Genomic DNA, 25,730 nt, shown 5'->3' with positions numbered 1-25,730 from the left:
GCTCACCTCCTCCACAGCTTGTGTCAGACACAGCATGTGTCTGTGATTATTAAAAGCAGCAAAGAATCCTGTGGCACCTTATAAACTAACAGACGTTTTGGAGCATGAGCTTTCGTGGGCGAACACTCACTTCGAAGGATGCATGCACCCACAAAAGCTCATGCTCCAAAACGTCTGTTAGTCTATAAGGTGCCACAGGATTCTTTGCTGCTTTTACAGATCCAGACTAACACAGCTACCCCTCTGATACTGTGATTATTAGAATCTAATCACATTTTTTGAGGCACACACAAATTGAATTTCTCGTAGAAAGGGGGACATAGTCCATATGTGAACCTACAGAAATATAATTTATCCTTTCTTTTTCGGACAGTAATGAGATAGTTCATCCTGAACAGGCCAAGCAGGCTTTCTCTCTTCCTCTCTAGGTAAGGGGCATCAACCAAAATCAACAGCTGCAGAAGCAGGATTTATTTTCTTCCCACTTGACACAGTCTATCGTCCACACTGGAACCTTGACCTGAATGATTTTCTTCTCTCTCTCCTGGAAAGGTGTCCTTCATCTTATCCTAGAGCCTGTCTGAGTAGGATGGTATTTTTCCATGTTTTTTCTTACATAGAGGAAAAAGGGTAATCACCCAGGAAGGAGAGGAACTATTTAGGAAATACTGAAGGGGCACTACTAGGAGCAATATGTTGAAAAATGAGCAAAGGAACATTAAGACTGAATAATAATAAAAATGTTTTAATGAACAGTGAAATAGTCTCCGAAAGGAAGTAATGGAAGTACTTCACTAAAATCCTTTAAAACTATGACAGGCCAACGCACAGGCAAATACAGTGCAGCGAACACTCCTGTACTGAGTGAGAGAGATGGACTAGTTTACCTAACAGGTTTCTTTTCAGTTTCAATTTCTGTGATTCTCGTATCAAAAGAAGAGCAGGGAATGCAGATTCCCCTTGTAACCTAATAAGCTTTCTGATATTTCTGAGAATGAGGGGGTAGCAGATTGTCATCTAGTGGTAGATATTATAAACTGTTGTGCATTCTGGGGGAATGTGAGAGTGTCTTTAATGTCTTCATGTATTTATAGGCCTGCTCTCTTCTCCATCCAAAGGAGTAGGGAATGTGATAATTTTACACTGCAGGAAAAAAACATAATTGATTGTTCCACTGATTTTCCTTGCATTCATGGATGACATGCTTGCCCCATATTATCTGCAAGGACTTACCATCAACGGTTCTGAAAAATCTGGCAGATTTCCAACTAGCAGGCCAGCTAAAGTACAAACCAGAACTGTCACCGAACAGAGCACAAGGACAGCTACTGGCCACTCAGCAATCACTTGGGAATAACTGCAATGAACAAGAGAAAACAAATGCTGCTGTTAACGTGATTTCTAAGATTAACATAAAACATGCTGTAGTAGCAGCACACGTTAGAAGAAGAATATTTAATAGAATGAGGGCTTCCTGGTTTGGGCATTTATTTGTTGAAAAGCTCAGGAGGTAGGAGTTCCACTGAACACATTCTGTCTGCAATTGGATGCTTGTGTGCAGCTCTCATTAAATTGGGTAATTACATTCTGTATCCCTACACTTCCCTGTCTTTTCAATTGGAATTAGTAAAAACCAGGCACTTGCCTCCCTGGGCAAAATGTAGCTTTTAATATTTAACTGCAAAAATCCCTTTGGGAAGGTTGTTTTTCCCCTCTTATTCTTTTGTTCTCCTCCTCCCCCACATTGCACAATCCAAACTACTGACAGACAGTCTAGTCATTGTGAAACTGACAAGGAGCAGCATGAAGTTTGGGATCTCAACAGAAAACACAGGTAATTAGGTAATTAGCTTGTGAATCTGCTGCCACAAGATATTATTACAGCTAAGAGCTTACTAGGATTCAAAAGAAAATTATAAATGTATGTGGATAATAAGATCATTCATTAGATAATTATTTTTATAAGTGATATAAACCCTCATGCTTCAAAACATACAGCAACCTCTAAGGTCAGGTCTACATGAGAAACTTTTGCTGATACAGTAATGTTAGTTAAGGGTCTGTATGTTTGGGTTTGTGTGAGAGAACTAGCATAAACTGACAAAGAACAAGTTACGCCAGCAAAAGCACTCTTTTGCCAGTATAAACTGTATCTACACTAGGAGATTTTTCTGGTATAGCTATATTCGCAAGCATAGTTGCCAACTTTTACGAGTAAATAAGAACCCCGACTTTCACAATATGCCAAAAAGCAAGCTAATCCCATTTCAAAACGAGACAATCCCTAAGAACCCCAATACTCTATGTGACTAAATCCCCCCGGCATGCAGTCTGGTACTGAGGGGTATACAGCAGGCACACCAGACTCTCTACCCCTTGCCCCCCTTAGCCCCTGCTTGCTGGGAGCCGATCACAAAAAAGAAGCAAAAGCTACAAGCCCAACAAGCTACAGTAACTCCTCACTTACTATCCTCCCGCTTAACGTTGTTTCGAAGTTACCTCGCTGCTCCATTAGGGAACATACTCGTTTAAACCCTCCTCTCCCTCCCTTTCTCCCTCTCTCCCAGCGCTTCCCCTGCCGCGGCGGTTAGGACCTTCTGGGAGGGAGGGAGCAAGCAAGCGAGGAAGCTGCCTCAACCCCCCCACGGCAGAAAGGACCACCCGGAATGAAGGGGCTTTAGGGGCTGCAGGGCCCTGGGCCAACGGTGCCCCGGGGCTCTGGCCTGCAGCTCTAAAGCCCCTTTCGGAATGATGGTCCTGCGAGCACAGACCGGAGGGCTCAGGAAGAGCAGGGGCAACCGCGCAGCCAGCGGCCGGAAAGAGAAGCGGCGCTTTCCCCTTCAAAGTGCCGCTTCTCTCCAGCCGGCTTTGAAGGGGAAAGTGCCGCTTCTTTCCAGCCACTGGCTGCGTGGCTACCCCTGCTCCTCCTGAGTCCTCCGGTCCGTGCTTGCAGGGCTGCATTTCAAAAGGGGCTTTAGAGCTGCAGGCCAGGGCCCTGCAGCCCCTAAGGCTCCTGCGTTCCAGGTGACCCTGCCTGCTGGGTGGGGGCATCACTCAGAATCGCGGCCAAGGGGGCAGTGCTGCGCTGTGCAGAGCCAACTGCACACCCCCTGCACCAAACAGGAACTGCCCCAGGTAAGTGCTCTGTACCTCCTGCCTGCCCCAGCCCTGAGCCTCCTCCCGCACTCCCACCCTAAGCACTCTCCCGCACCCTAACTCCCTCACAGACCCCGCACCCCCACCCTGAGCACCCTCCTGCAACCTAACTCCCTCTCAGACCCCACACCCCACCCTGAGCGCTCTCCCGCACCCTAACTCCCTCCCAGATCCTGCACCCCCACCCTGAGCGCCCTCCCACACCCTAACTCCCTCACAGACCCACCCCGAGCACCCTCCTGCACCCTAACTCCCTCTCAGACCCCACCTCCCATCCTGAGTGCCCTCCTGCACCCTAACTTCCTCCCAGATCCTGCACCTCCACCCTGAGCGCCCTCCTGCACACTAACTCCCTCCCAGATCCTGCATCTCCACCCTGAGTGCCCTCCCAGACCCCAACTCCCTCCCAGACCCCACACCCCCAGCCTGACCACACTCCTGCACCCAAACTCCCTTCCAGACCCTGCACCCCCAGCCCTCAGCCCCAGGGGTAAGCCAGGGCCATCTCCCCACCACAGTACAGTCTGCCCTCCAACAAAATTTACTTGAATCTAACCTCCTGCCTTTATATAAAATCTTATGGGAAAATTGGATTAGTTTAACATCATTTCAGTTAAAGTTGCATTTTTCAGGAACATAACTACAACGTTAAGTGAGGAGTTATTGTACAAGCCAAAAATTAGCTAACAACCATGCCCAATTTCTGCATTTTTTTCATGGGTTTGGCATGTCTATTGGCAAGTCTTTCCTAATGTAGACCTAGCCTGGGGTTTCTTGTACCTTTCTCAGAAGCATTTGGCACTAGCTACTGTTGGAGACAGGATATTGGACCACAAGGGCTATTGATCTGATCTGGTTTGTTTCTAAATATTTCGGCCTTTGTAAGGTCTAAGGACTATTTGTTAGCAAACAGCTCCTGATGTATTTTAGATTTATGAAAGAATTTACTGTTTACAAGCCTAAGGAGCTGTGCCACTGCACTTCAATCCTGAATTGTAATGTTAGCCCAGTCCCATGCGTCTCTTGAGCCAAAGACTGTTAATTGTGACAAATAATGTAGCTTTTTCATAACCAGGGATAAGAATGAGCCCATGTGACTGAATCTGGAATTGAACCTATGACCTGATTTTTTTAAATTTAGACAGTTATTAAGCTTGCATGCACAAAGCAGGTATTTGTGCAAGCAACAGATCAGAAATGGCCTCTTGCACATTAAGTTATCTATTTATGTGTGGGGCTGGGGTAATTTGATGCCTAACTTTTTAAGCATCAGGCCCTCAACCTCCAGAGGTGAAAGATTCTTACACAACTCCACTAGAGAACCTAGCTGATAAAACCCAGTTTGGAAACCAAAAACTGGAAGTGCTAAGAGGTAGAGAACTACCTGTTAAAACAGTTTGTATCTTGCTGATGTCAGTTTAAATGGATGTTGTTAATTAGTTTTAGACTTCAAAATTTTATTTTTAAATGGAGTGTTGTGAAAGGAATTACAAAAATGTTTTCATTTTTTTATTTGTGCTTTTCAACAAAACCAGTTTTTAAAATTGTTACATTCCATTGCTGTGCTGGAAACCCAAATGTAACAGCCCTGTAGCAGCCAGAAAGGGTCCCTCCTGCATGTATTTTCATTCTCTGAGCTAAGTGTTCTCCAAGCATGACATTAAGAAGACTAGAAGGTGAAAAATACTGTAAATTAGCCATACTTTTAATTATTCTTTTGATCATTAAGTTATTAATTCTAAAAATTAAGTATTCCTTGAATTGTAATATTTTGTTATTATGGTTACACAAAAAAAGGATTTTAAAAAATAATTAGGTGTATTGACAATGTCCCTTTAAGTATTCTCATTCCTTTGGATTTAAATATGAGAAACATAGGGCAGGAGATAAGGGCAACAAGTCATTTTATTTATGTTTTCTCATATAACATTTCTTTCCTGAAGCGTGTCTAGATTGTCTATAATCTCCTTTCCATCATACACGATTCCATGCTGCCGCAGCATAGAGTTGCACTTTATACTCCCTGACCTCTTTTAAACATTTTAGTCATCTAAATTTAATTGTAGAGGATCTGGTGCATTAATACATGAAGAACTAGGAAGCACTACACATAACCTTGACAAACACATCTCCATCACTAGATACTATTGGAAAATGCAAAGCTCCGAGACTATTACTGCTGTTACCCTCACATCGAGCAATCTCGTGTCTAAAGATCTTCCAGTTTGCTTTAATTCTGAGATGCAGGATCCAGGAGAATCCACTACAGTCATTTAATAACGATACTTGTGTTGTGCTTTTCATCCATGGATCTCAAAGCATTTCACCAAAGTAGGTAAACATTATTATCCCTATTTTCCAAATATGGAAACTGAGGCACAAAGAAGTGTAATTACTTGATTTAAGGTGGCCTGGGAAGTCAGTGACTGAGTGGGGAATAGATCCAGATTTCCTGACTCCCAGGCCAGTGGATCTGGCTGGTTTAGACCAGTCAAGAAAAACAAATAAAGCTGTTGGCTGGACCAGAGAAAGCGCACACTCGGAGGAAAGCTAGCTAGACAAAGAAGCTCTTCATGAATGCAGGTTAAATTTATTACACAAACAGAAACAGATTTTTTCAGACAGATGGGAAGCCTTTAATGAGGAGCTCTGCTCTTGCCTCTGAAGCTGCGCCTGTCTGGAATGTCACCAGGAATAATACACTGTGTTTCCTAATAGCAGGGTAGGAGAGCAATGATAATAGGATAGTAGGACAGGAAGCATTTGATATTAAACATACCTTTTTGGCATCCTGAAAGCTTTGTCATGTCTGCAGACAGAAAGAGAGTTGTTGGTTTATTATTTTAACTTGAAGTAGCATGCTGTGGTGTTAATGAGCAAATTAACTCTTTCAGGAACTGTAAAACAAGAAAGCTGTATTTCATCAGTGCCAGCTGATGAAAGCTATCTGGCACTGCTCTAGATACATCTTGAGGTAGGCAGTCTAGTGACTAGTACAGCCTCTTCTCCCACTGGTATTTTAAAGAAAAACAACGAGAAGAGACATAGGTTTGAATCCCACTCCTGATCTTTTGCCTTATGGGGAAATCCTATAGAATTTAATTGGAACATAAACAATTTAGTTCTATGGAAATCACTCTATATTCTCTATACACTAAAATCTATAGATTTTAATAGAAAATTATATATTTTCAACAGATTTTTAACCATTCCATAGCATGGATATAATTTTACATTAAATTCTATAGGATGGTCCAAAATAGAGTATAATTTTCTATTAAACGCAATAGGACTTTTCCATCAAGGAACACATTTGTGCATTGGGCTCTGTTTTCTGCAGTTAATGCTGATGATGATTTGAGGGATATGGAACTGCTCATGACAATTTGCCACAAAACAAATGCCTTCATAGATGAACATTTGTTATTCATAGCTGCACTGTTCTAAGGAGTTCAGCAAACAAGCCTTCTCTGAGGGATTCCAAGGTCACTTTTGTTAACAAACCTTTGAGCCTGAGCTTTCCACTTGCACAATTAACAAAAGCTCCATTTCTGTATATCTTTCAAATCTGAAGAACCTTTTCTCCTCTCTCATCCCCTTTAAGTGTGTAGCCTTACCTCCTCCTCATTTAGGGAAGTCTCAGGATTGCCCAGCATAACAATTCTCTGTCACAGTGGTTCTCAGACTATGGGTTAGGACCCCAAAGTGGGTTGTGACCCTGTTTTAATGGGGTCACTAGGGATGGCGTTAGACTTGCTGGGACCTGGGACTGAAGCCAAAGCCTGAGTGCCATCGCCCAGAGCTGGGTGGCAGGGCTCAGGTTACAGGCCCCCCTCACCCAGGGCTGAGGCCCTTGGGCTTCACTTTTGGCTCCCTGGGGTGGCAGAGGGCTTTGGCTTTTCCCTCACCCAGGGCAGTGGGCCTTGGGTGGACTCAGGCTTCAGTCCCCTCTCCTGGGGTCATTTAGTAATTTTTGCTGTCAGAAGGGGATCGTAATCCAATGAAGTTTGAGAACCCCTGCATATCTCATGTACAAGTCCATGCTGCTTAAGAGACTTCCAGTTGTATATTCTTTTCAACGTTCCCTTATGGTACTTGTTGACTATCGGTCTCGTGCCAGTATTCAGCCTTAGATGGAGTTTACCACCAGCTGTTGTATGGTGGCAGCTTTTTCAGAGTGAGATGGATGGGAGAATTGCAATACAGAACAGTTCTGGTATTTGTTAAGCAAATGACGAGGGCCCAAACATTGTACTGTACTCTCCAAGGTAGTTAATGGCACACGTTCATTTGGTATAAATCACTTTTAGTTTTTCACGCAGCCTTAGCTCTCTCTGGATTCTGGAGTGTTGTTTACATTCTTTTTTAAACTGAGATTACAGTCAGAAGATACACTGTGGATCTCTACAGTAATTCTCTTTCAATAAATCTATCGCACATTTGCTCAGGTTACAAATCACAACTGTGTTTTATGGTGATGATGACGATTATGACTTTTCTAACTGCCAGCACTGCAAACTCTGCAAGCGCTTTGCAAAACCAGCTGAGTCTGTAGCTTAAATCACCTATTATAAAGAATTTAACTGATAATTTTGTTGAAGGTATATGAGCTAAAATAAGATCCTGATCACTCTCTGATAGCTGTGCAAATAGAGGAAAACAAAGGTTTTTTTTTTCTGTTGCTAGATATAGCTTAAGAAAATAAAGGGATAGAATGTGCTTAACCTTGTACCAGAGTGCAGGGATAGATTCAACACTAACTAATCTACCTCCATGAGGATCTTCTAAGGTGCCTGTCACTGTGATATTAAAGGGCGTGGGAACTTTTGTGCCAATAGTGGTCCTAAAAATCCATATGGAGGAGAGAGGGACAGCGCTTGGTGCAGGATGATGGAGAATGTACACTTCACCCTGTTAAGGGGTGTAACAGATGCCACTCCTCTGTGTATTCTTACAGCACTTCCAGAGACATGCCTACCTCAGGAGCAGTGTCACTGGCACCAGGCTTTTCCTCAGCCTCCACTTGCAACCAAACCAGGCAGTGGCTTTACGTCCCAGTTTAGTTCTCAGAGGGCAGCTATGTTGAGTAGAAGATCATTTTTACAATCATTTTTCTGACTATAACCATACTTTAAGAGAGAACACCCCAGTTCACATGGAATTTTCCTTCTACAAGAAAGGAAACCCTGGCAGCTATTTGGGATTCTCCAACATTATGATAGCCTCACAGGATGAAATGCACTCTTTGTCTCACTGAAATACTGAAGAACCAAAGGGAGTTGGGGTACTTCTTGCAATATACCCGAAGAAAATATGAGAGCTGCAAAATATGGGCCTGATAATGGCTATATTAGATATCTTGACCCCAGTTTGAAGAGCACTGGCTTTATCAAATAAGTCCTATTAGGATCGAAGTGTGGGTTGCACAGGGGGAAGGAACTAGGAACTGCTTGTATGCCCTACACAAGAAGCACTGCTCACTCCATGTGTCTATTGCCCCAAAGCAGAAGAGGAACTGGCAGAGCCTTGGTCCCCATCTCCATCCTCACCACCTCTCTAATTCACCACTTTCCCTTCCCAGCACATCCCAAAGCTCTAAGACAGGTTGAGAACAGAACTGTGTGAATAATGGATATTTTGTTTCACTGGCAATCTTGAAAAATTAGGGAACCAGTTGTTTCAGGTTGATGCAAAAATGATATGATTTTTAAATTTTCAGCAAATCAAAAGTAGGAAAAAAGTTGTTGAAACTGAATGTTTCATTTGACCTGAAATGAACTGTTTGGTTACATAGAATTAAAGGAAATTTAAACATAAAAAGTCAGTTCGAATAAAAAAAATTGAAATGCCTTGTTTAGAAAATGTCAAACAAAACATTTTTGATTTTTCAGATTTTTTAGGGGGTTTTCCCTCAATTGAAACAATTCAGTGAGATTGATATAAATTTGTGAAATATTTTGGTGTCACCAAATTTTATTTTTTTGCCAAAAAGTTTTAGTAGAAAAATTTTGCCCAGCTGTAATTGTGAGTAACCCTGTGACCTGTACAGACTTTGACTTACCTGACTGTTACAATGTGGCGCTGCACTGGTCGTGACTGCTGCTGGTCATGTGACCACTGTTTCCATTGACTTTCAGAGGTCTCGTGGTGGGCAGCTGGTAAAGAATCCCCACTGGAATGGTGGGAGCACAAAGTGTCCCTCTCTCCATGCCCTGGTAGTGGGGGCAAGGCATAGCTGTCTCTAGGTTCTTGCTGGTTGCAATGGTAATATAGGTGATGTTGATGTAAGTCCTGGGAGCTGGATGGCACCTGACCATTGGACTGAACAGACATTGGTCCAAGCATGCGGTTGGAGGAAGGCAGATGACCTCTCACCAAGCTGGGAGATGCAGTGATAGGGCACCGATGGACTGGACAGACTCTTTCCCAGGGAGCTCCACCATGGCTTGGTTCAGTCTTCCTGATCTCTGGCACATTAAGACAGGTTTGGCAAGATTCTGGGTTTACTTTCTCGCTGTGATAAAACATAGAACAATTGTATCATGTACTAGAGTGGTTGAAAGGCCCTGTATGGGATTACATCTCCCAATCTAAAGGATTTGATAGATTAATAGATTTTAAAGTCAGAAGGGACCATTATGATCATTCAAGGCCAAATCCTGGATAACATAGGCCATAGAACTGCACCCAGTAAGGCCTGCATCAAGCCTATATTTTGTGGTTGAGCTAGGGAGTCTACATTTTTTTCAGAAAGACATAGGAGATGGATTTAAAGACTTCAGGTGATGGAGACTCCACCACATCCCCAGGTAATTTGTGTAGTATATGGCAATTGGGTAGTAGTCCTTTTAATAGTTTGTGAGCCTGGTAGGGATGCTTATTGTGTTTTGTGTTTTAGAAACCTGGCAGAGTAGCATTGTGAATATGTAACTAAGTTTTCCATGTTGTGTCATAGTTATTTGGACCCCACAGTTCCTTTTTGGTTTCTTCAAGATCTTATTGTTGTATAAAGGGCAAAAGAGACAACAATTAATGACAAGGATGCGATCATAATCTAGGAATACACTGAAACAGAGAGTAACCAAGAGGCTTAATGAAACTGAAACTAAAGGAAGCTAACCTACCACCACTGCGAGTATGAGTGAACTATTCATTTAGAAAGGGAAAAGGGGTTAAAATGTCTGCAAGTTTGGGAAAAACACAACACATGTCTAAAAATGCTCCTTTGCACCCTTGGGTGTGGCCAAACCCTGTGGCAGTAAATCTACATAGACTATGCTATCCCATTTATGGGACATATCTTTTTGATTGCACTAGATGACCACTCTAAATGGCCTGAAATATGCTATATGAATTCAACTAAATCACTACAGATGGTAGAAGTGTTAAGACTCTTGTTTCCAAAGTCAGGAGTACCTAAAGAGACTGTCAGCAACAAAATAATTCAAATCACAATTGTGGAGGTTCAGTTGTTTGTCAGAAAGAATGGTATCAAACATGTCACATCAGCTCCTTACCATCTTGCCACAAATGGATTAGTGGGAAGACTTATCCAGACATTCAAGCAAGTGATTTGTGCTATGACTCCAGATAAAGGTACTTTGCAACATAAGAGTATGGATTTTCTATTGGCCTAAAGGAATGCTTGTGATTGTTTAATAATTTGTTCCAGTATCTTTCTGGATATTGAAGTTAGACTGACTGGTCTTTAATTCTCCAGGGTCCTCTTTGTTCCCCCTTTTTAAAGACAGGTACTATGTTTTCCCCTTCTCCAGTCCTCTAGAATCTCTCCTCTCCTCCATGAATTTTCAAAAATAATGCTTCCACTAATTCCTTAAGTACCTTACGATGAATTTTGTCAGGCACTGCTGACTTGAATACAGCTAACTTATCTAAATATTCTTTAACTTGTTCTTTCCCTATTTTGGCTTGCATTTCTTCTCCCTTGTTTTTAATATTAATTGTGTTAATAATCTGGTCACAATTAACTTTTTTAGTGGAGACTGAAGCAAAATATGCATTAAACACCTCAGTCTTCTTGATGTCATCCGTTACTAGCTCTTATTCCCTGCTAAATAGTGGCGCTCCTAATGTATTTATAGCACCTCCTTATTGCCTGTTATGTCTCACAAAGCAACTCATTTTGTGCCTTAACCTTTCTGATTTTGTTCCTACATGCTTGTGCTATTATTTTGTATTCATCCTTAGCAATTTGTCCATGTTTCCATACTTTGTATGATTCACTTTTTGAATTTTGGGACATTAAAGAGCTACTGATGGAGTCATATTGCCCTCTTTTTAGTCATCCTATCTTTCCTTCACATTGGGATAGTTTGCTGTTGTGTCTATAATATTCTCTCTTTCAGAAACTGCCAGCTGTCTGGAGCTCCTTTTTCCTTAGACTTTCTTCCGATGGGACCATAGCTACCTGTTCTCTGAGCTTGTAAAAGTCTGCTTTTTTGAAGTCCATTGTCCTTATTCTGCTGCTCTTACTTCTTCCTTTCCATACAGTCATGAAATCTATCACCTCACAATCACTATCAACTGCTTTCTACCTTAAGATTGGCAACTAATTCCTTGCTAGTATTCAGAATCAAGTCTGAAATAGCTGCCGCCACCTTCTGAAACAAGAAGTTGTCCTCAATACATTTTGGTGCTCTAACGCCTATAAGATATTTGGATTTTTCAAAAAATTATATATCCAGTGAAAATACAATTTTTCTTCCTTTAAAGAGCTGGTGCTAGATAGTGGAGTGGGACCAGAAACTGTTAATTGATTTTTCATATCTAGAGCGGCTTAATATCTACTCTGCCATGTCTGTCTGTATTACTGGAGAAGAAAAACATTGTCATGCACAACACTGTGAAGCCAACTGGGGAAATGAGGGAAACAAGCTGTGAAAAATTCCTCCTGACATGCTCAAAAAAGCAGTCAGCTACAAAAATGACTGATCATAAAAATGGACAGATAACCCTTTAATTTATTATTGCATCCAACTGTTGCTTAAATACATGAATATTCTTGACTCTAACACTCCTAGTGGAAGTCTATTCCCCCTGTTCACCACTCTGCCTGTAAAATAATGCCATTTTAAATTCTTCCTCCAGATGTTCCCTCCAGCTGATACACATGACCCTGGCCTGTCCAAGAACTTCATAGTTTATAATAAATTGAGCTAGTTTAAATCTTTCACTTAAGTCACCTGTTAATCATCACTCATGACTAAATAATTCCAGTTCTGTCAATCATTTATCGTATGTAAGCACCTAATTTCCATTCATCATCTTAGCTGCCCTATGCTGTACTCTCTCCAACTAATTATAGTGTGATCTTGGTTATCCAAAGGTCTTACAGGAGACCTGAAGCTTTTGGATAATTGTGGGTTGGTAATCACCTGTGTAAGCTTTGAAGATTTCAAAGTCTGCAGAGCCTACAATCCCAATTAGCTGTCAATCTGGCAGCCTCAACATTTTATATGCTGCAGTCCTTGTCTGAGTTGTAGACTGGCTCATGTCTGTCTGCCTGTACCAGGTCATAACATTATTATTTTGTGGCGTAGACAGGACCCTCTAATCATGTTAGAGAAGAGAGGATGAAGGAGTTTGTAGTGGTTGTTTATTGTGGCGGGGAAGGGGAGGACTGGCTAGATCAGTGCATTTATGAATCATCTGCACACATGCTTTAATGATACTGGAACTGAACAAGAAGCTAACACCACTGAAAGAAGAACATCTTCTGGAAGATAATTTCCAATCAGGGTGATGTGATATATTCAACAATTTTGGGGGTGTGTGAGCATAAATGTTCTCTCAGGCCCAGAAAAGTAGCAGCCTACAGTGGTGACCTCATAGCCTCATTTTGCCAAACCTAGCTGGAAGCAACCCAAGAGATAAAGAGAGCCGAGGGAGGCAGAGAGCAAGGACCAGACTGAAATTAACTGCTCCTGTTATCTATCATTGTTGGTTGTGTTCTTTACAATGTTTGCCTCCCTGAGAAGCTGGCTCAGAGCTCCAGGGCTGGCAGCTAGGCTTACCATGCATTCAGTTTTCGACCAGAATGCCCAGTCAAAAAGGGACCCTGGCGGCTCTGGTCAGCACCATTGACCAGGCCGCTAAAAGTCCGGTCGGCGGCGCAGTTGGGCTAAGTCAGACTCCTTGCCTGCCTGGCTCTGTGTGGCTCTCAAAAGCGACGACATGTCCCTCTGGCCCCCTACATGCACAGGCGGCCAAGCAGCTCTGAGTGGTGCCCTTGACCGTAGGTGCTGAACTTGCAGCTCCCATTGACCAGGAACTGCTGAGGGAGCACAGGGACATGCCAACCACTTCCAGGAGCCACCTGAGGTATGCACCACACAGAGCCTGAACCCCTCAACTCTTTCCGCACTCCAACCCTTGCCCCAGCCCCGAGCCCCTTCCTCTGCATTCCAAACCCCTTGGCCCCAGCCCAGAGCCCCCTCCTGCAATCCAATCCCCTCAATTCTGGCCCACCCTGGAGCCCTCACCCTCAGCCAGAGCGCTCACCTCCTCCTGCACTCCAACCCTCTGCCACAGCCTGGAGCCCCCTCCCACAATTCGAACCCCTCATTTCTGGTCCCAGCCAGAGCCCTCACCCCCTCCTGTGCCCTAACCCCCTACCCCAGCCCAGTGAAAATGAGCAACTGAGAGAGAGTGGGAGATAGCGAGTGACAGAGGGAGAGGAGATGGAGTGTGTGGGAGGCTGGGCCTCAGAGAAGAGGTGGGGCAGGAGTGGGGCCTTGGGAAGTGGCAGGGCAGAGTGTGGGGCAAGGATGTTCAGTTTTTGGCAATCAGAAAGTTGGCAACCCTACTGGCAGCTCAGAGCTCCGGGTCCCCCCACTGCCCACGGCAACTCAGAACTCTGGGTTCCACCCACCAGCCACGGTGGCTCAGAGCTGTGGGGGCACCTGCCACCCATGGCAGCTCGGAGCTCCAGGGCCCCTGACGGCTGACAGCTCCAGTTCCACTGCCCTGGGGCTGAAGCGGAAAATGTCATGGAGGTCTCTGGAAGTCACGGAATCCATGATCTCTGTGATATAATCTTACCCTTATTTATGGCACAACTGCTGGATTGGATTAAATGACCATCCTCCGGGAAGCAGTAACCTTATGAAAATGTGGTCTCCACTGGAAGTTTCCTCCTTCACTAAGATGTTCAGACAATTTTAAAATCAAATTTATGAAACTGTACTAGTCACCTTGTTACATTGCTTTTCTGAGATGATACCACAGCACAGACAACAAAATTTTGCACCACCTGAGGAATCAGAAACAGCAAAAGAACAAAGACTGTATCCTCCTCTTCCTCTGTGAAAATGTGCAGGAAAGCTTAAACAATTAATGACTCCTCACTAGACTCCTTTCTACTACTTTACCCCATCTGGAAGGTAGAGCAACAATGATGCAGACCAAGCAGAGGGTGTGGTTTATGCAAGGAGCAATGGCCATAGATCCATGAGACATGGGATTAGCAGAGACCAAGCCCACAAATCTTGGCCCATGTATGCACCTAGAGTCTGGATCTGTGCCATGCTGTCAAGCTTCAGCACCGGCTATACATGTGGCTGTGGCTCAGGCACTGTGTGGGCATTGACTGGCCCCCAACCTCCCACGCACACAGTGTAAAAGCTGCAGAGGAAGAGTTAGTGCTGCAAACATGCTGTGTAAATTGGCTGGTCCCCAATTCCTTCCCATTGGCTGACTACATCCAGTCACATGGAACTGAGCTCAGGCACTGTGGCAGAAGCAGCTTCATATGGCAGAAAAACGGTATCACATAGCTACCATCCCCCTCTGTGCAGTAACCCCATTTCTCCAGCAGTTCTGTAATTTTGCTTCTCTCTGAGCCATGCAGTGGGAGAGAGCATGTGGCTCAAACTGAGAAAGGAGGGGGGAACAAATCCAGCATTTTTAAGGAGAGCTATAATGTGGGTCTATGAGAACCATTCTGAAAACTATATGGGCTTCACTACCTCCTTGAGCTGCTGCATTTTCCCCATTGTGTATTTCTTATTTTGCTACTATCTCGATGTAATATTCCTCTGAAAATGTTATATGAATCAGTAACTTAGCCATCACTCACTGTTTTCCCAAATAATTTAAATGTCTTTGTTTATTATGCACTAATAATTTATATCATGGTACACCTTGAGGTTGAAGCCTGATTGTTCTAGACCAGGGGTAGGCAACCTATTGCACGGGTGCCGAAGGCAGCACGCGAGCTTACTGTCAGTGGCACTCATGCTGCCCAGGTCCTGGCCACTGGTCCAGGCGGCTCTGCATTTTAATTTAATTTTAAATGAAGCTTTTTAAATATTTTAAAAGCCTTATTTACTTTACATACAACATTAGTTTAATTATATATTATAGACTTATAGAAAGAGACCTTCTAAAAATGTTAAAATGTATGACTGGCAGGTGAAACCTTAAATTAGAGTGAATAAATGAAGATTCGGCACACCACTTCTGAAAGGTTGCTGACCCCTGTTCTAGACCCTGAACAAACAGATCCTAAATGACAATCCCTGCCTCAAAGAATTTACAGCCTAAAAGACAAGACGTACTAGGTGAATGAAAGAAAAAAGCAGGTGTGGAACAAGGAGAGAGGGGAGGTAACAAATATAACAGACTAGCTCTGTGGACAATTCTAGCCAATCAGTAGCAGTAATCACCATTCACCTACACTTAAAAATGGAAGAATTACAGTCCCAAGACAAAAAAAGCTAGAGTCAATCTGTATCTTTTTTCCCCTCAAAAGACCCTCACTCATATCGAGGACTAAATCCTGCAAAAATTCATTTTAAAAAAATCATTTTTTTATTGCAGTGGGTTTTTCCTCACCTAAAATATGGATTCTACCAATTTTCTTCAAAATAATAATAATAATGATTAATAAAAAATCATCCTGGGCTAAGACCTAATATTGTGTGCCAAGTTTCTGTCTAGACTTGCTATAATTTTTACTGAGACTTACAATAGGAGTTTTTAGAAGGGGCATTATAATAGAATTTAAAGAGAGGTTTATAATAGACATACTGACAGACTCTTTTCTCAAGCACTAGGAATATGACACCAGCAACATGGAAATGTGACACGATAGTTGAGAGGGAATGAGTTCTCTGATTTAACTTTTTTAAGGTAATAAAAGGACCATATTTTAGACACTGGGAGCTCACAGCTGCAAGCATTCAGAGACAAGGCAGAGATAACAGAAAAGCAGCACAACGCTATCAGAATATATCAAGCACTCAAGCTAAAACTGTCATCTAATGTTCTGCATAACAAGCAAGTAAAAATAGTTACAGGATACAAAATTAAATAAAAGAAAGCAAAACAGGAAGATGAGACAAGACTATCATAAATATGACAGGATCAAATATTGTTCAACAATTATGGTTTGTTCATATGTTGCTAGCATGTTTAAGAATGTTTTTTTTTTTAATCTTAGTATTGCACCTTATTAAATGAGGCCCTGCCTTTAATGGCCTTTAGATCAGGCTCTTAGACCTGGTCTACACTAAATAGGTAAGTCAATGTAGGCTGTTTTGAGTTGACCTAGCTGTGGAAATGTCTTCACTTAAATTTGGCTCCCGCCGAAGTAAGTGCCTCTCTACACCAATCTAGAACCCATTTCCCCGAGTGGCATAGAGCCACTGTCAATGTAATTACATGGGTGCAGTGTCAGTGTAGACACAGTGTTGCTTACATTGACTGTTACTGGCTTTCAGGAGCCATCCCACAATGCCCCACACTGACAATACAATCAATACAAGCGTTCCTGGTGAGGATGTGCACCGCCAGCACAAGGAGTCAAGTGTGTGCACACACAAGTGATTTAATAACTGTGGTGGCTGTATGCCAACATAAATTAGGTCAACATAATTTTGTAGTGTAGACATGGCCTTAGTTATTAGTGGAATCTGATAACATCCTGGTAAAGATAAGTATAATAGCCCAAAGTCATCACTAGTGAGATGTCATTGCCTTCTGTAGCATCACACCAGGATGAATTTGACCCAATTTATGTATGTCACATGGTTGGGATAATACAAGAAGAAATAATCTGGAGCCCATTTCTGCTCCCATTTAAGTCAATAAGACTTTGGGATTGTGTCAGTCCTGGCTCTTGGGATGGCATCTTTGATAATGTGTACATACAATATTATTAAGGCTTCTGATTTTAGGGTTTAACCAACAAACAAGTGAAAGAAAGAAAGAAAGAAAGAAAGAAAGAAAGATGGATCAGGGATTATCCAATAAACACCAGAAAAACACTGGAAATAGTTACTGGTATCTAAGGGCTTATCTACACAGAGTAGTTATGCGGGCTAGAGAGGTGTGATTTTGAAAGCACATGAATGTGTTGTTAATTGATTAGTCTGTGTAGACCCTGCTGGTGCACATTAAAAATCTCCTAATGAGCTTTAATATAGTAATTGCTAGGATACATAAGAAAGATTACCCAATACAGTATATACAAAGAGAAAGCCCCCCAAACCCTTACTGAAAATACTCCCCCCCCCAAAATTAACAATCCCCAAAAAACATAAATCCTCCATATCATGCACATTTATGGTGCCAATCCTGCATGGCTCTGAGGATCTCTTGTGAGACATTGAGCATCCTTAATCCTCACTGACTTCATTCACAGCAATATTAGGCCCAATTCTTCCTTCCTCTTATGCACAGAAAATGGACCAAATTCACCCCAAGAATAACACTGAAGTCAACAGAAGTAGAGGGTGAGCAGCACCTTTCTGGACTGGGCCTTAAAAGAGAAGATCTAAGAATTTTGTTATTTATTTAACTGATTAAAAATTTGTATAACAGAACAATTTTAGAGGGGAGCCCAATTACTTTCACTCTTTCCACTGGCCAATGTTTTGTATACTCAATATCTTATATACTGAAAAAAAATCTGCAAGTTTTTTCACTACAGCAACAGAATTTATCCTTGAGGAGACCTGCAATCTTTTTAATGGGACTCTTGAGTATGTTAAATCAGTATGAAGAATGAATGAGATGGCAAAAGGCTGCCTCTCATATTTGTACTTTCCACTGACAAGAAAAGTTTAGCTTTACCGTTCCTATCCTTTGATGCTACTAAACATAATACTGAATTTACTACCAAATAGCTATTGATGCAATTGTATTTAAACAAACATATATAAATATATGCGCACATAATAAACAAGACTTGATATCCAGAGCTGGATGCTATTCACCCAAGAAGGTGAATACTTAAAGAATTAGCTGAAGAAATCTCAGAGTCACTGGCAATAATATTTATAAACTCATGGATAACAGGAGATGTCCTGGAAGACTAGAGAAGTGCTAACGTAGTGTCCATCTTTAAATAGTGGGGGAAGGAGGAACTGGAGAACTATACACCAGTCAGCCTGACTTTAATACCTGAGAAAGTAATGTATAAAACATTCAATTTGCAAATACCTGGAGGATGAGGGGATAATCACTAGGAGCCAGCATGGATTTACCAAGGACACGTCAAGACATACCAGTTTCATTTCCTTCTTTCACAGAGTAATTGGTTTGGTGGACAAAGGGAATACATTGGACATAATATTCCTGGACTTCAGCAAGACTTTTGACACAGTCCCGCATGACATTCTGATAAGTAAGCTGGAGAAATGTGGGCTTGGTCAAACTACCATTAAGTGGATACATAATTGGTTTAACAAACAACAACAAACAAAGAGTAACTATTAATGGAATGATGCCAGATCAGAGGGAAGTCTCAAGTGGGGCTCCACAGGGGCCTGTTCTGGGTCTGGTGTTGTTTAACATCATTATTAATGACAGGGACGTAGGAATAGAGAGCACACTGATCAAATTTGCAGATGACACAAAGCAAGGGAGGGTTGCCAACACTTTGGAGGATAGAGCTACAATTCAGAGGGATCTTGATAAATGGAGAACTGGGCTATTATCAATAAAATGAAATTCAACAAAGACAACTGTAAGATGCTACACTTAAAGAAGAAAAAACAAATGCATAATTACAAAATAAGGGATAACTGGCTTGGTAGCAGCACTGCAGAGAAGGATCTGGGAGTTGTGGTGGATCACAGCCTCAACATAAGTCAGCAATGCATGCAAGTCATGGGAGGTGATAGTACCTCTCTACTCGGTGCTGGTAAGGCCTCAGCTGGAGTACTATGTCCAATTTCGTCACCAATATATAGAAAGAATGTAGAGAAGCTGGAAAGGATCCAGAAGCGAGTGACCAAGATGATCAAAGGGATGGAATGCAAGCCATATGAGCAAAGGCTGAAGGAACTGGGTGTGTTTAGTTTAGAAAAGAGGAGATTAAGGGGAGACAATCTTCAAATACTTGAAAGGCTGCCATAAAAATGTTCTCTCTTGCCACAGAGGGCAGGACAAGAGGCAATGGGTTCAAACTACAGCATAGCAGATTTAGATTGAATCTCGGAAAAAAATTCCTAACTGTAAGAACAGTAGGACAATGGAACAGACTGCCTAGGGAAGTTGTGGAAGCTCCTTCACTGGAGGTTTTCAAAAGGAGGCTGGATAGTCATCTGTCTTGTATGGTTTAGACACAACACATCTGCATCTTGACAGGGGGTTAGACTAGATGACCCTTGTGGTCCCTTCTAACCCTATAATTCTACAATTTCAAAGTATAATTTGCCCTGTGTACACTAGAGTTTAAAATGGGTTAGTTACAATGTTAACTAATACACTTAAAAAACAAACACCCCAAACAACGCCTTTATATTCTAGTCTAGAAAAGGCCTAAGGAAACTTATTCTTTTGAGGCATCAATAGCTATCTGATGGTAAATTCAATTGAATGTTCACTAAGTTCAATGGGAATGTGATGGTAAATGTTTTTTACACACACACACACACACACACACACACACACACACACACACACACACACACACACACACACACACACACACACACACACACACACACACACACACACACAGATCTGTACAGAAATCCACATACAAATCTCTAACTAAACTAAACTAACTATATATATAATGTGTGGGAGGAGCTCCTGTCTAATTGTACATTATTACAATACATTCTATTGTAACTGAGCATGAGACTATAAACCATAAGATAAAGCTCAAAGTGGAGTCTGACCTGCCAGCCATCTTTACTCACACATGTAATTGTAACTCACATATGTAGACCTATTGATTTCAGTGGTGCTGCTCACCTGAAGTAAGCAAATGTTGTAGGATTTGACCAGTCATTTCTATGTCACCAGATTCCCAAGATTTAAAACAAAAATTTGTTGTGAAATGGTTAAAGGAAGGGGTTTTTTTTAGAATAGTACGTGAGTATTTTATTAACCAAAACACACAGACTTCTTGCCTGAGAATTTCAAAAGGAGATCTGACTGCCCACTTTCCTTGGGCAGGTTGGAATAATCTCAGCACTAATGTAAAGTTTATTATTTGTATTAAGCAAAAGTGAAAATCGTTGCCTTTATGACTATATTTAGTTTAGTTTGATCTGCTATGCTCTGATCAACTAGAAAATCTAGGTAATTTGGAAGACCTATGCCTCCTCAATAACAAATGAAAATCTGTTTAAATATTTAGGGTTGCCTTTGCTCTATAATAAAATGACTATTGGGCTTCATAGGAAAATTACTGTAATGGTGCATATAAGCATAGTAACTGATTTTGTAAGCTATGCATTGGAACATATAGCATAAAGGACATGACCAAGGCTGCAGAGTTTTGTTTAGACTGTGATTAAAGTATTTGGGGGCAAGGAATGTGCCCTCTTTTGTGTTTGTGCAGCACCTAGCACATTATGGATGCTAAGAGAAGCATATAATAAATACTAATAATAACTTTAACAATATCATATTTTGTTACAGAATTTATAATTCATAAGCTAAATCACATACTCAGACAAATGCAGATCAGAATGATATATGGGACTCACAGTTTTGCAAGCAAAATCATTTGGAAACAGAGCAATCAGAATGGTGTATGCAAATAGCATTTGACAGCTAACTATCTGATTAGCTCTCTGTCACTCTGGTATAGATTTATCTCCATATCTACCCCCACAGAGGTTTGTAGTGTGTGTATGTCTCCTTATTTAAAGGCAGAAGCAGTCTAATTAAAAAGATAGGTATTCCCCGTGCTTTCAGGTCTCACATCCTAATGCCATATCACTGTCTTCCCATGACTATCTTTCAGCCTCCTTACTTTGATAATATCTGTTATTCCGTTGTGCCCTGCAGGAAAAAATACCATTCACAGATCTGTAGCAGTTATTAATAGCTTCTCTCTTGCTTGTTATAAACGTGGCGGTTACTGAGGATAGGTCATCCCCAGAATCATACGGAGGGCGGCTGCCCTTCTGTAGGACACCATCCACAGCCCACTTCAATAGCCCTGCTCATTGTTACATTGGAAGTGGAAATAAGTGCAAAATCTGCATATATTTCGCTTGTTTGTGCAATCATGAGGCAGGTAAATTAGGTATTCTACTCTGTTTGAGAAAATCCTGGCTGACGCGACAGGCAGCTCTCTTCAGGCATCTAGGGCAGCGTGTGCCGTTTTAATTTGAGGATAAACGCCAAACCAATCTGGAGACGGATGTGCAGAGGGGCTAGTCTGATAGCACCAGTGAAACCTGCTCAGGCGTTAGACCCATCCTCACTGAACTGGAAAGCCCTGTGTCTAGTCGCGAGTCTCTTCTTCAGGTGATATTGGATGATCAAAGCCAATCGCCGCTGGAGCCTGGCGGGTACTGTAGCCACCAGCTGCTGCTGCGACTCGCCCCGTGCTGCCCCTTAGGGAGGCGGGGAGGGGACAGGAGGCGGCGAGCTGGGGGCGTGACGGCTGGCGGCCCTGTGGGGAGCTCACTCCCTCCCCCCCGATTGCCTGGGCTCAGAGGGGCAGGCGCCAGCCCCGGCCCCGCGCTGCGGGGATAGCAGGGGGAGCACAGCCGCTGGGGGCAGGCGGGGCCGGCCTCAAGGGAAGCGGGGCAGCTGGCGGGAGGCAGCGGGTCCCCGGAAAGGCTGGGGAAGGAGCCTCTGGAGGCAGCGGCGCGGGGCTGGGGGAGGGCGCCGGGGCAGAGGGAGGGGACCCGCGGGAGGTGGGGAGGCCCAGGTGGCTTTGCAGGGACGCGCTACCGGTCATACCTGGGCGAGCAGGTGCCCTGCTCCCGGCGCCCCCCTTCCACCTTGGCGGCTGCCGGCTGCTCCTGCGGGGCCGGCGCTCCCTCCATGGCCCCGCGGCGGGTCGCCCTGGCTAGCTGCAGGCTCCGGCCGCGGGGGAAGGAGCTGTCCGCCGCTCGCGGGTGCTGAGCGCCCGGGCGCCCGACCCCCTCCCCACGGGCACAGAGCCTGCGCAAGCGCAGAGGGTGCGGGCCGGGAGTGGGAGGGGGGGTCGAGCCGGGCGCGTGGCCCAATAGCAGGGCTAGGCTGAGAGCGGGGCGTGGCTAGGACCAGTCGGGGGCGGAGCGCGGCGGAGGCGGGGCTGGGAGCCCGCAGCAGTAGCTGGCGTTGGCCCCAGGAGAAGGGGGCTCGGCATGGGAGACAAGTTTGTAGAAATTGTGGTGGTGCCCAGAACCCGCCCCCCAACTCCGCCCCCTCAAACTCTGCCCCCACCTGCCTAAGGCTCTTGGCGGAGTTTCATGGGGAAGGTCTGAGGTGCAGGTCCTGGGCTGGGGATTGGGGTGCAGGCTTTGGGAAGGCGTTTGGGTGGTGGGTGCAGGCTCCGGAGTGGGGCAGGGGGTGGGTGTGCAGAGGGGGTGAGGGCTGCAGGCTTTGGGACGGAGTTTGGGTGCAGGCTCTGGGCTGGTGGTGGGGGTGTAGGGAGGGGTGCAGGCTTTGGGAGGGAGTTTGGGTGCTGGGTACAGGCTCTGGGCCGGGGCAGGGGGTGGGTGTGCAGGAGGGGATGAGGGGTGCAGGCTTTGGGACGGAGTTTGGGTGCAGGCTCAGCTGGGGATGTGGGTGTAGGAAGGGGAAGGTGCAGGGCCGGTGCAACCATTTAGACGAACTAGGCGCTTGCCTAGGGCGCCGAGATTTGGGGCCGCCAAAAAGCGCCCCCCAATTTTTTTTAAATGGTTGACCAGCTGCTGCTGCTGGGACAGAGAGGGAGTCTGAGCTGCCGGCGGTAGCTGTCAGCCCAGGGTGTCCCCCGGGTCAGGGCGCCACCGCGGCAGCCCGCAGTCCAGGGTGTCCCCCGGGTCAGGGCGCCTCCGCAGCAGCCCGCAGTCCAGGGTGTCCCCCAGGTCAGGGCGCCACCCCGGCAGCTGGCAGCCCAGGGTGTCCCCCGGGTCAGGGTGCTGCCGCGGCAGCCCACAGCCCAGGGGGTCCCCCGGGTTAGTGCGCCGCCGCAGCAGTCCATAGTCCAGGGGGTCCCCCTGGTCAGGGTGCCGCCGCGGCAGCTGGCAGTCCAGGGGGTCACCCTGGTCAGGGTGCCGCCGCGGCAGCCGGCAGCCCAGGGAGTCCCCTGGGTCAGGGCGCCGCTGCGACTGCCCAGAGGTTCAGGCTGCAGGCGGCGCGCTGACCCAGGAGAATCCCTGGGCTGCTAGCAGAGGCTCAGAAATCAGAATCCCTCTCCCTCCCAGAGCAGGGGCTCCAGCCTATGCAATTTTTCTCATTGGGTGGGGAGGGGGACGGCGGCTGGGCAGAGCTGCACAGCTCTGCTTATCGCATGTGGTAGGAGCCCTGCGACGGCGCAACACAAGGGCTTCTGGAGGAATGCAGGGGCTGCCCCCTGGCTCAGCCTCCACATCAGCCCCAGTGAGGGGCAGGAGAAGAAAAGAGCCTTAGCGGTGGTCTGGTGGAGTGGAGGAAGAAAGAAGACCCTGACGCTCATGTGCTGGGCAAGGTAAGCAAGTGCTTCCCCACAGCTCGGCCTAGGCGCCTGTGCTCCTGCCCCCTTGGTCCTTGGCTGGTCCCTGCTCCTGCTCCCCTTGTATGTGGGTGGCTCGAGAGAACAGCAGCCTGCAGAGCTGAGCTGCCCCAGTGCCCCCAGGCACCCCCCTTGACCCCATCCCCCCGACAGCCCTGACCCCCAGCTCCGAGCCCAGCCCCTCTGAGCTGGACACCACCCTGACCCCATCTCCCCACATCCCTGAGCCCAGCCCCTGTGAGCTGGGCACCCCTGAACCCAGAGCCCAGCTCCCCACCCAGCCCTGGGCAACAACAGCACCACCCCCAGGCAGCGACAGCCCATTGGTACCAACCATCACAATCACCCATCATCTGCCTATTATGTAATTGCAAATGTATACAGACCATTACAGCTTTTAATGTTTTTAAATAATGTACTTAGTGTATTTTCAAATTATTACAAGTTAATTTTTGAATGTATTTCACTAGTTATTTTTTACATTTCCTAATACATGTTACTATAGTATTGCAAATGTTTTATGGAAGGGGCCCCCAATTTTGCTTTGCCCAAGGCCCCCTGAATCCTCTGGGCAGCCCTGTCTGAGTTTTAAGCCCTGCTGTTGTGTTTTGCCTGCAACAGGCAGGCCTAAGCCTGTGAGTGACCCCCATAGCAGCTGCCTGAAGAAGTGCTTGGGGGAATCATGCAGAAGGAGTGTGATATTTATTTGAGTTCTCTCCTCATGGAGGCTGTGCTCCATTTGGTGCAGGACAGCAGTCTCAGCAGGACTCTAGGCCCAGCACCTTGCCTCCGTTTGTGAACTTGTACTGCACCCATCACCGGGCTCAGTCTGGCACCGTTACCCCTCACCAGTGCCCAAGAAGCAGTCAAAAAAGTTGGATGGATTGGTTAGGTTAGTTGTCGTGCTGTTGCTTGGCCAGTGTAGAGACCACTGAATGCATAATAATCCTCTGTGATGTTCTGTCCTGAGCACAATTGGCATGTTATGAGGTAGTGCCTGTGAGGGACAGGTGTCTGTTTATGTCATCCAACCATCATGTCTTAGGTCTTCTGGGGGGGGGGGGAGCTTTTCCATCCTGCTTTCATTGGATCAAAGTCAAAGATTATTTTCACAGGGAAGTTAATAGGCATTTAGAGCAGATGAACATACCACCACAGAGAGAACTTGGCAACCATTTGAGTGTGTGTGACCTATTTAGTTAGAAAATGGAATTTTTCATTCAAATTGAGTTTGTACCATTTGATGTTTTTAATCATTTGGAGGTGCATGGCTAGTTAGGCAGAATGGGTTCCGCAGCACTCCCAGTCAGATTTTGATATGAAGGAAGGACCTATACGTGACTAAAAAAGGTGTATTTCTGATTACAATCAACATTGCGTAATTTTAAGGGAAAGTCATTTTGATCTCTTAATCAATATTTATGTCAAACAGTTGATGAAATTCAAATAGTTAATTATAGTAAGTGACATGTATTCTCTATCCTTTACTTTTAATAGTGAACAAGAAAAAGGACTGATAGGAATAAAATTTCATTTTTTTCATTTACAGTTGGTGCAGCCTCATGGCAGATAAAAAAAAAGGTCTGGGGCACAATTTCGTGACCGTGTATTGTGTATAATGTATGTGATTTTGGGGGGGGGGGGGAGTGCAAGATGGAAGTTTTGCCTAGGGTGC

General features: G+C 44.6%; 1 protein-coding gene across 2 annotated transcripts in view; it reads right to left on the bottom strand.

Moving 5' to 3' along the window:
• The window catches only part of DISP2 (dispatched RND transporter family member 2), a 34,199-nt gene extending 11,795 nt beyond the window's left edge, over nt 1-22,404 (bottom strand). Inside the window, exons 1-5 of one of the 2 annotated variants that reach the window (XM_030559465.1) lie at nt 22,336-22,404; nt 9,218-9,670; nt 8,135-8,233; nt 5,936-5,965; nt 1,234-1,357 (exon numbers count right to left, since the gene is read on the bottom strand). In XM_030559465.1, the coding sequence (XP_030415325.1) occupies nt 1,234-1,357; nt 5,936-5,965; nt 8,135-8,233; nt 9,218-9,501 (537 nt within the window). In that variant the 5' untranslated portion in view covers nt 9,502-9,670; nt 22,336-22,404. Of the gene's footprint in view, nt 1-1,233; nt 1,358-5,935; nt 5,966-8,134; nt 8,234-9,217; nt 9,671-22,335 lie in introns of those variants that run through there. The other variant, XM_030559464.1, reaches the window with a different exon arrangement.
• Between the last annotated feature and the right edge of the window lie 3,326 nt (nt 22,405-25,730).

The sequence above is a fragment of the Gopherus evgoodei genome, chromosome 4, assembly GCF_007399415.2.
Source record: "Gopherus evgoodei ecotype Sinaloan lineage chromosome 4, rGopEvg1_v1.p, whole genome shotgun sequence".
NCBI lineage: Eukaryota > Metazoa > Chordata > Testudines > Testudinidae > Gopherus > Gopherus evgoodei.
This window is presented reverse-complemented; position numbering and strand designations above follow the sequence as displayed.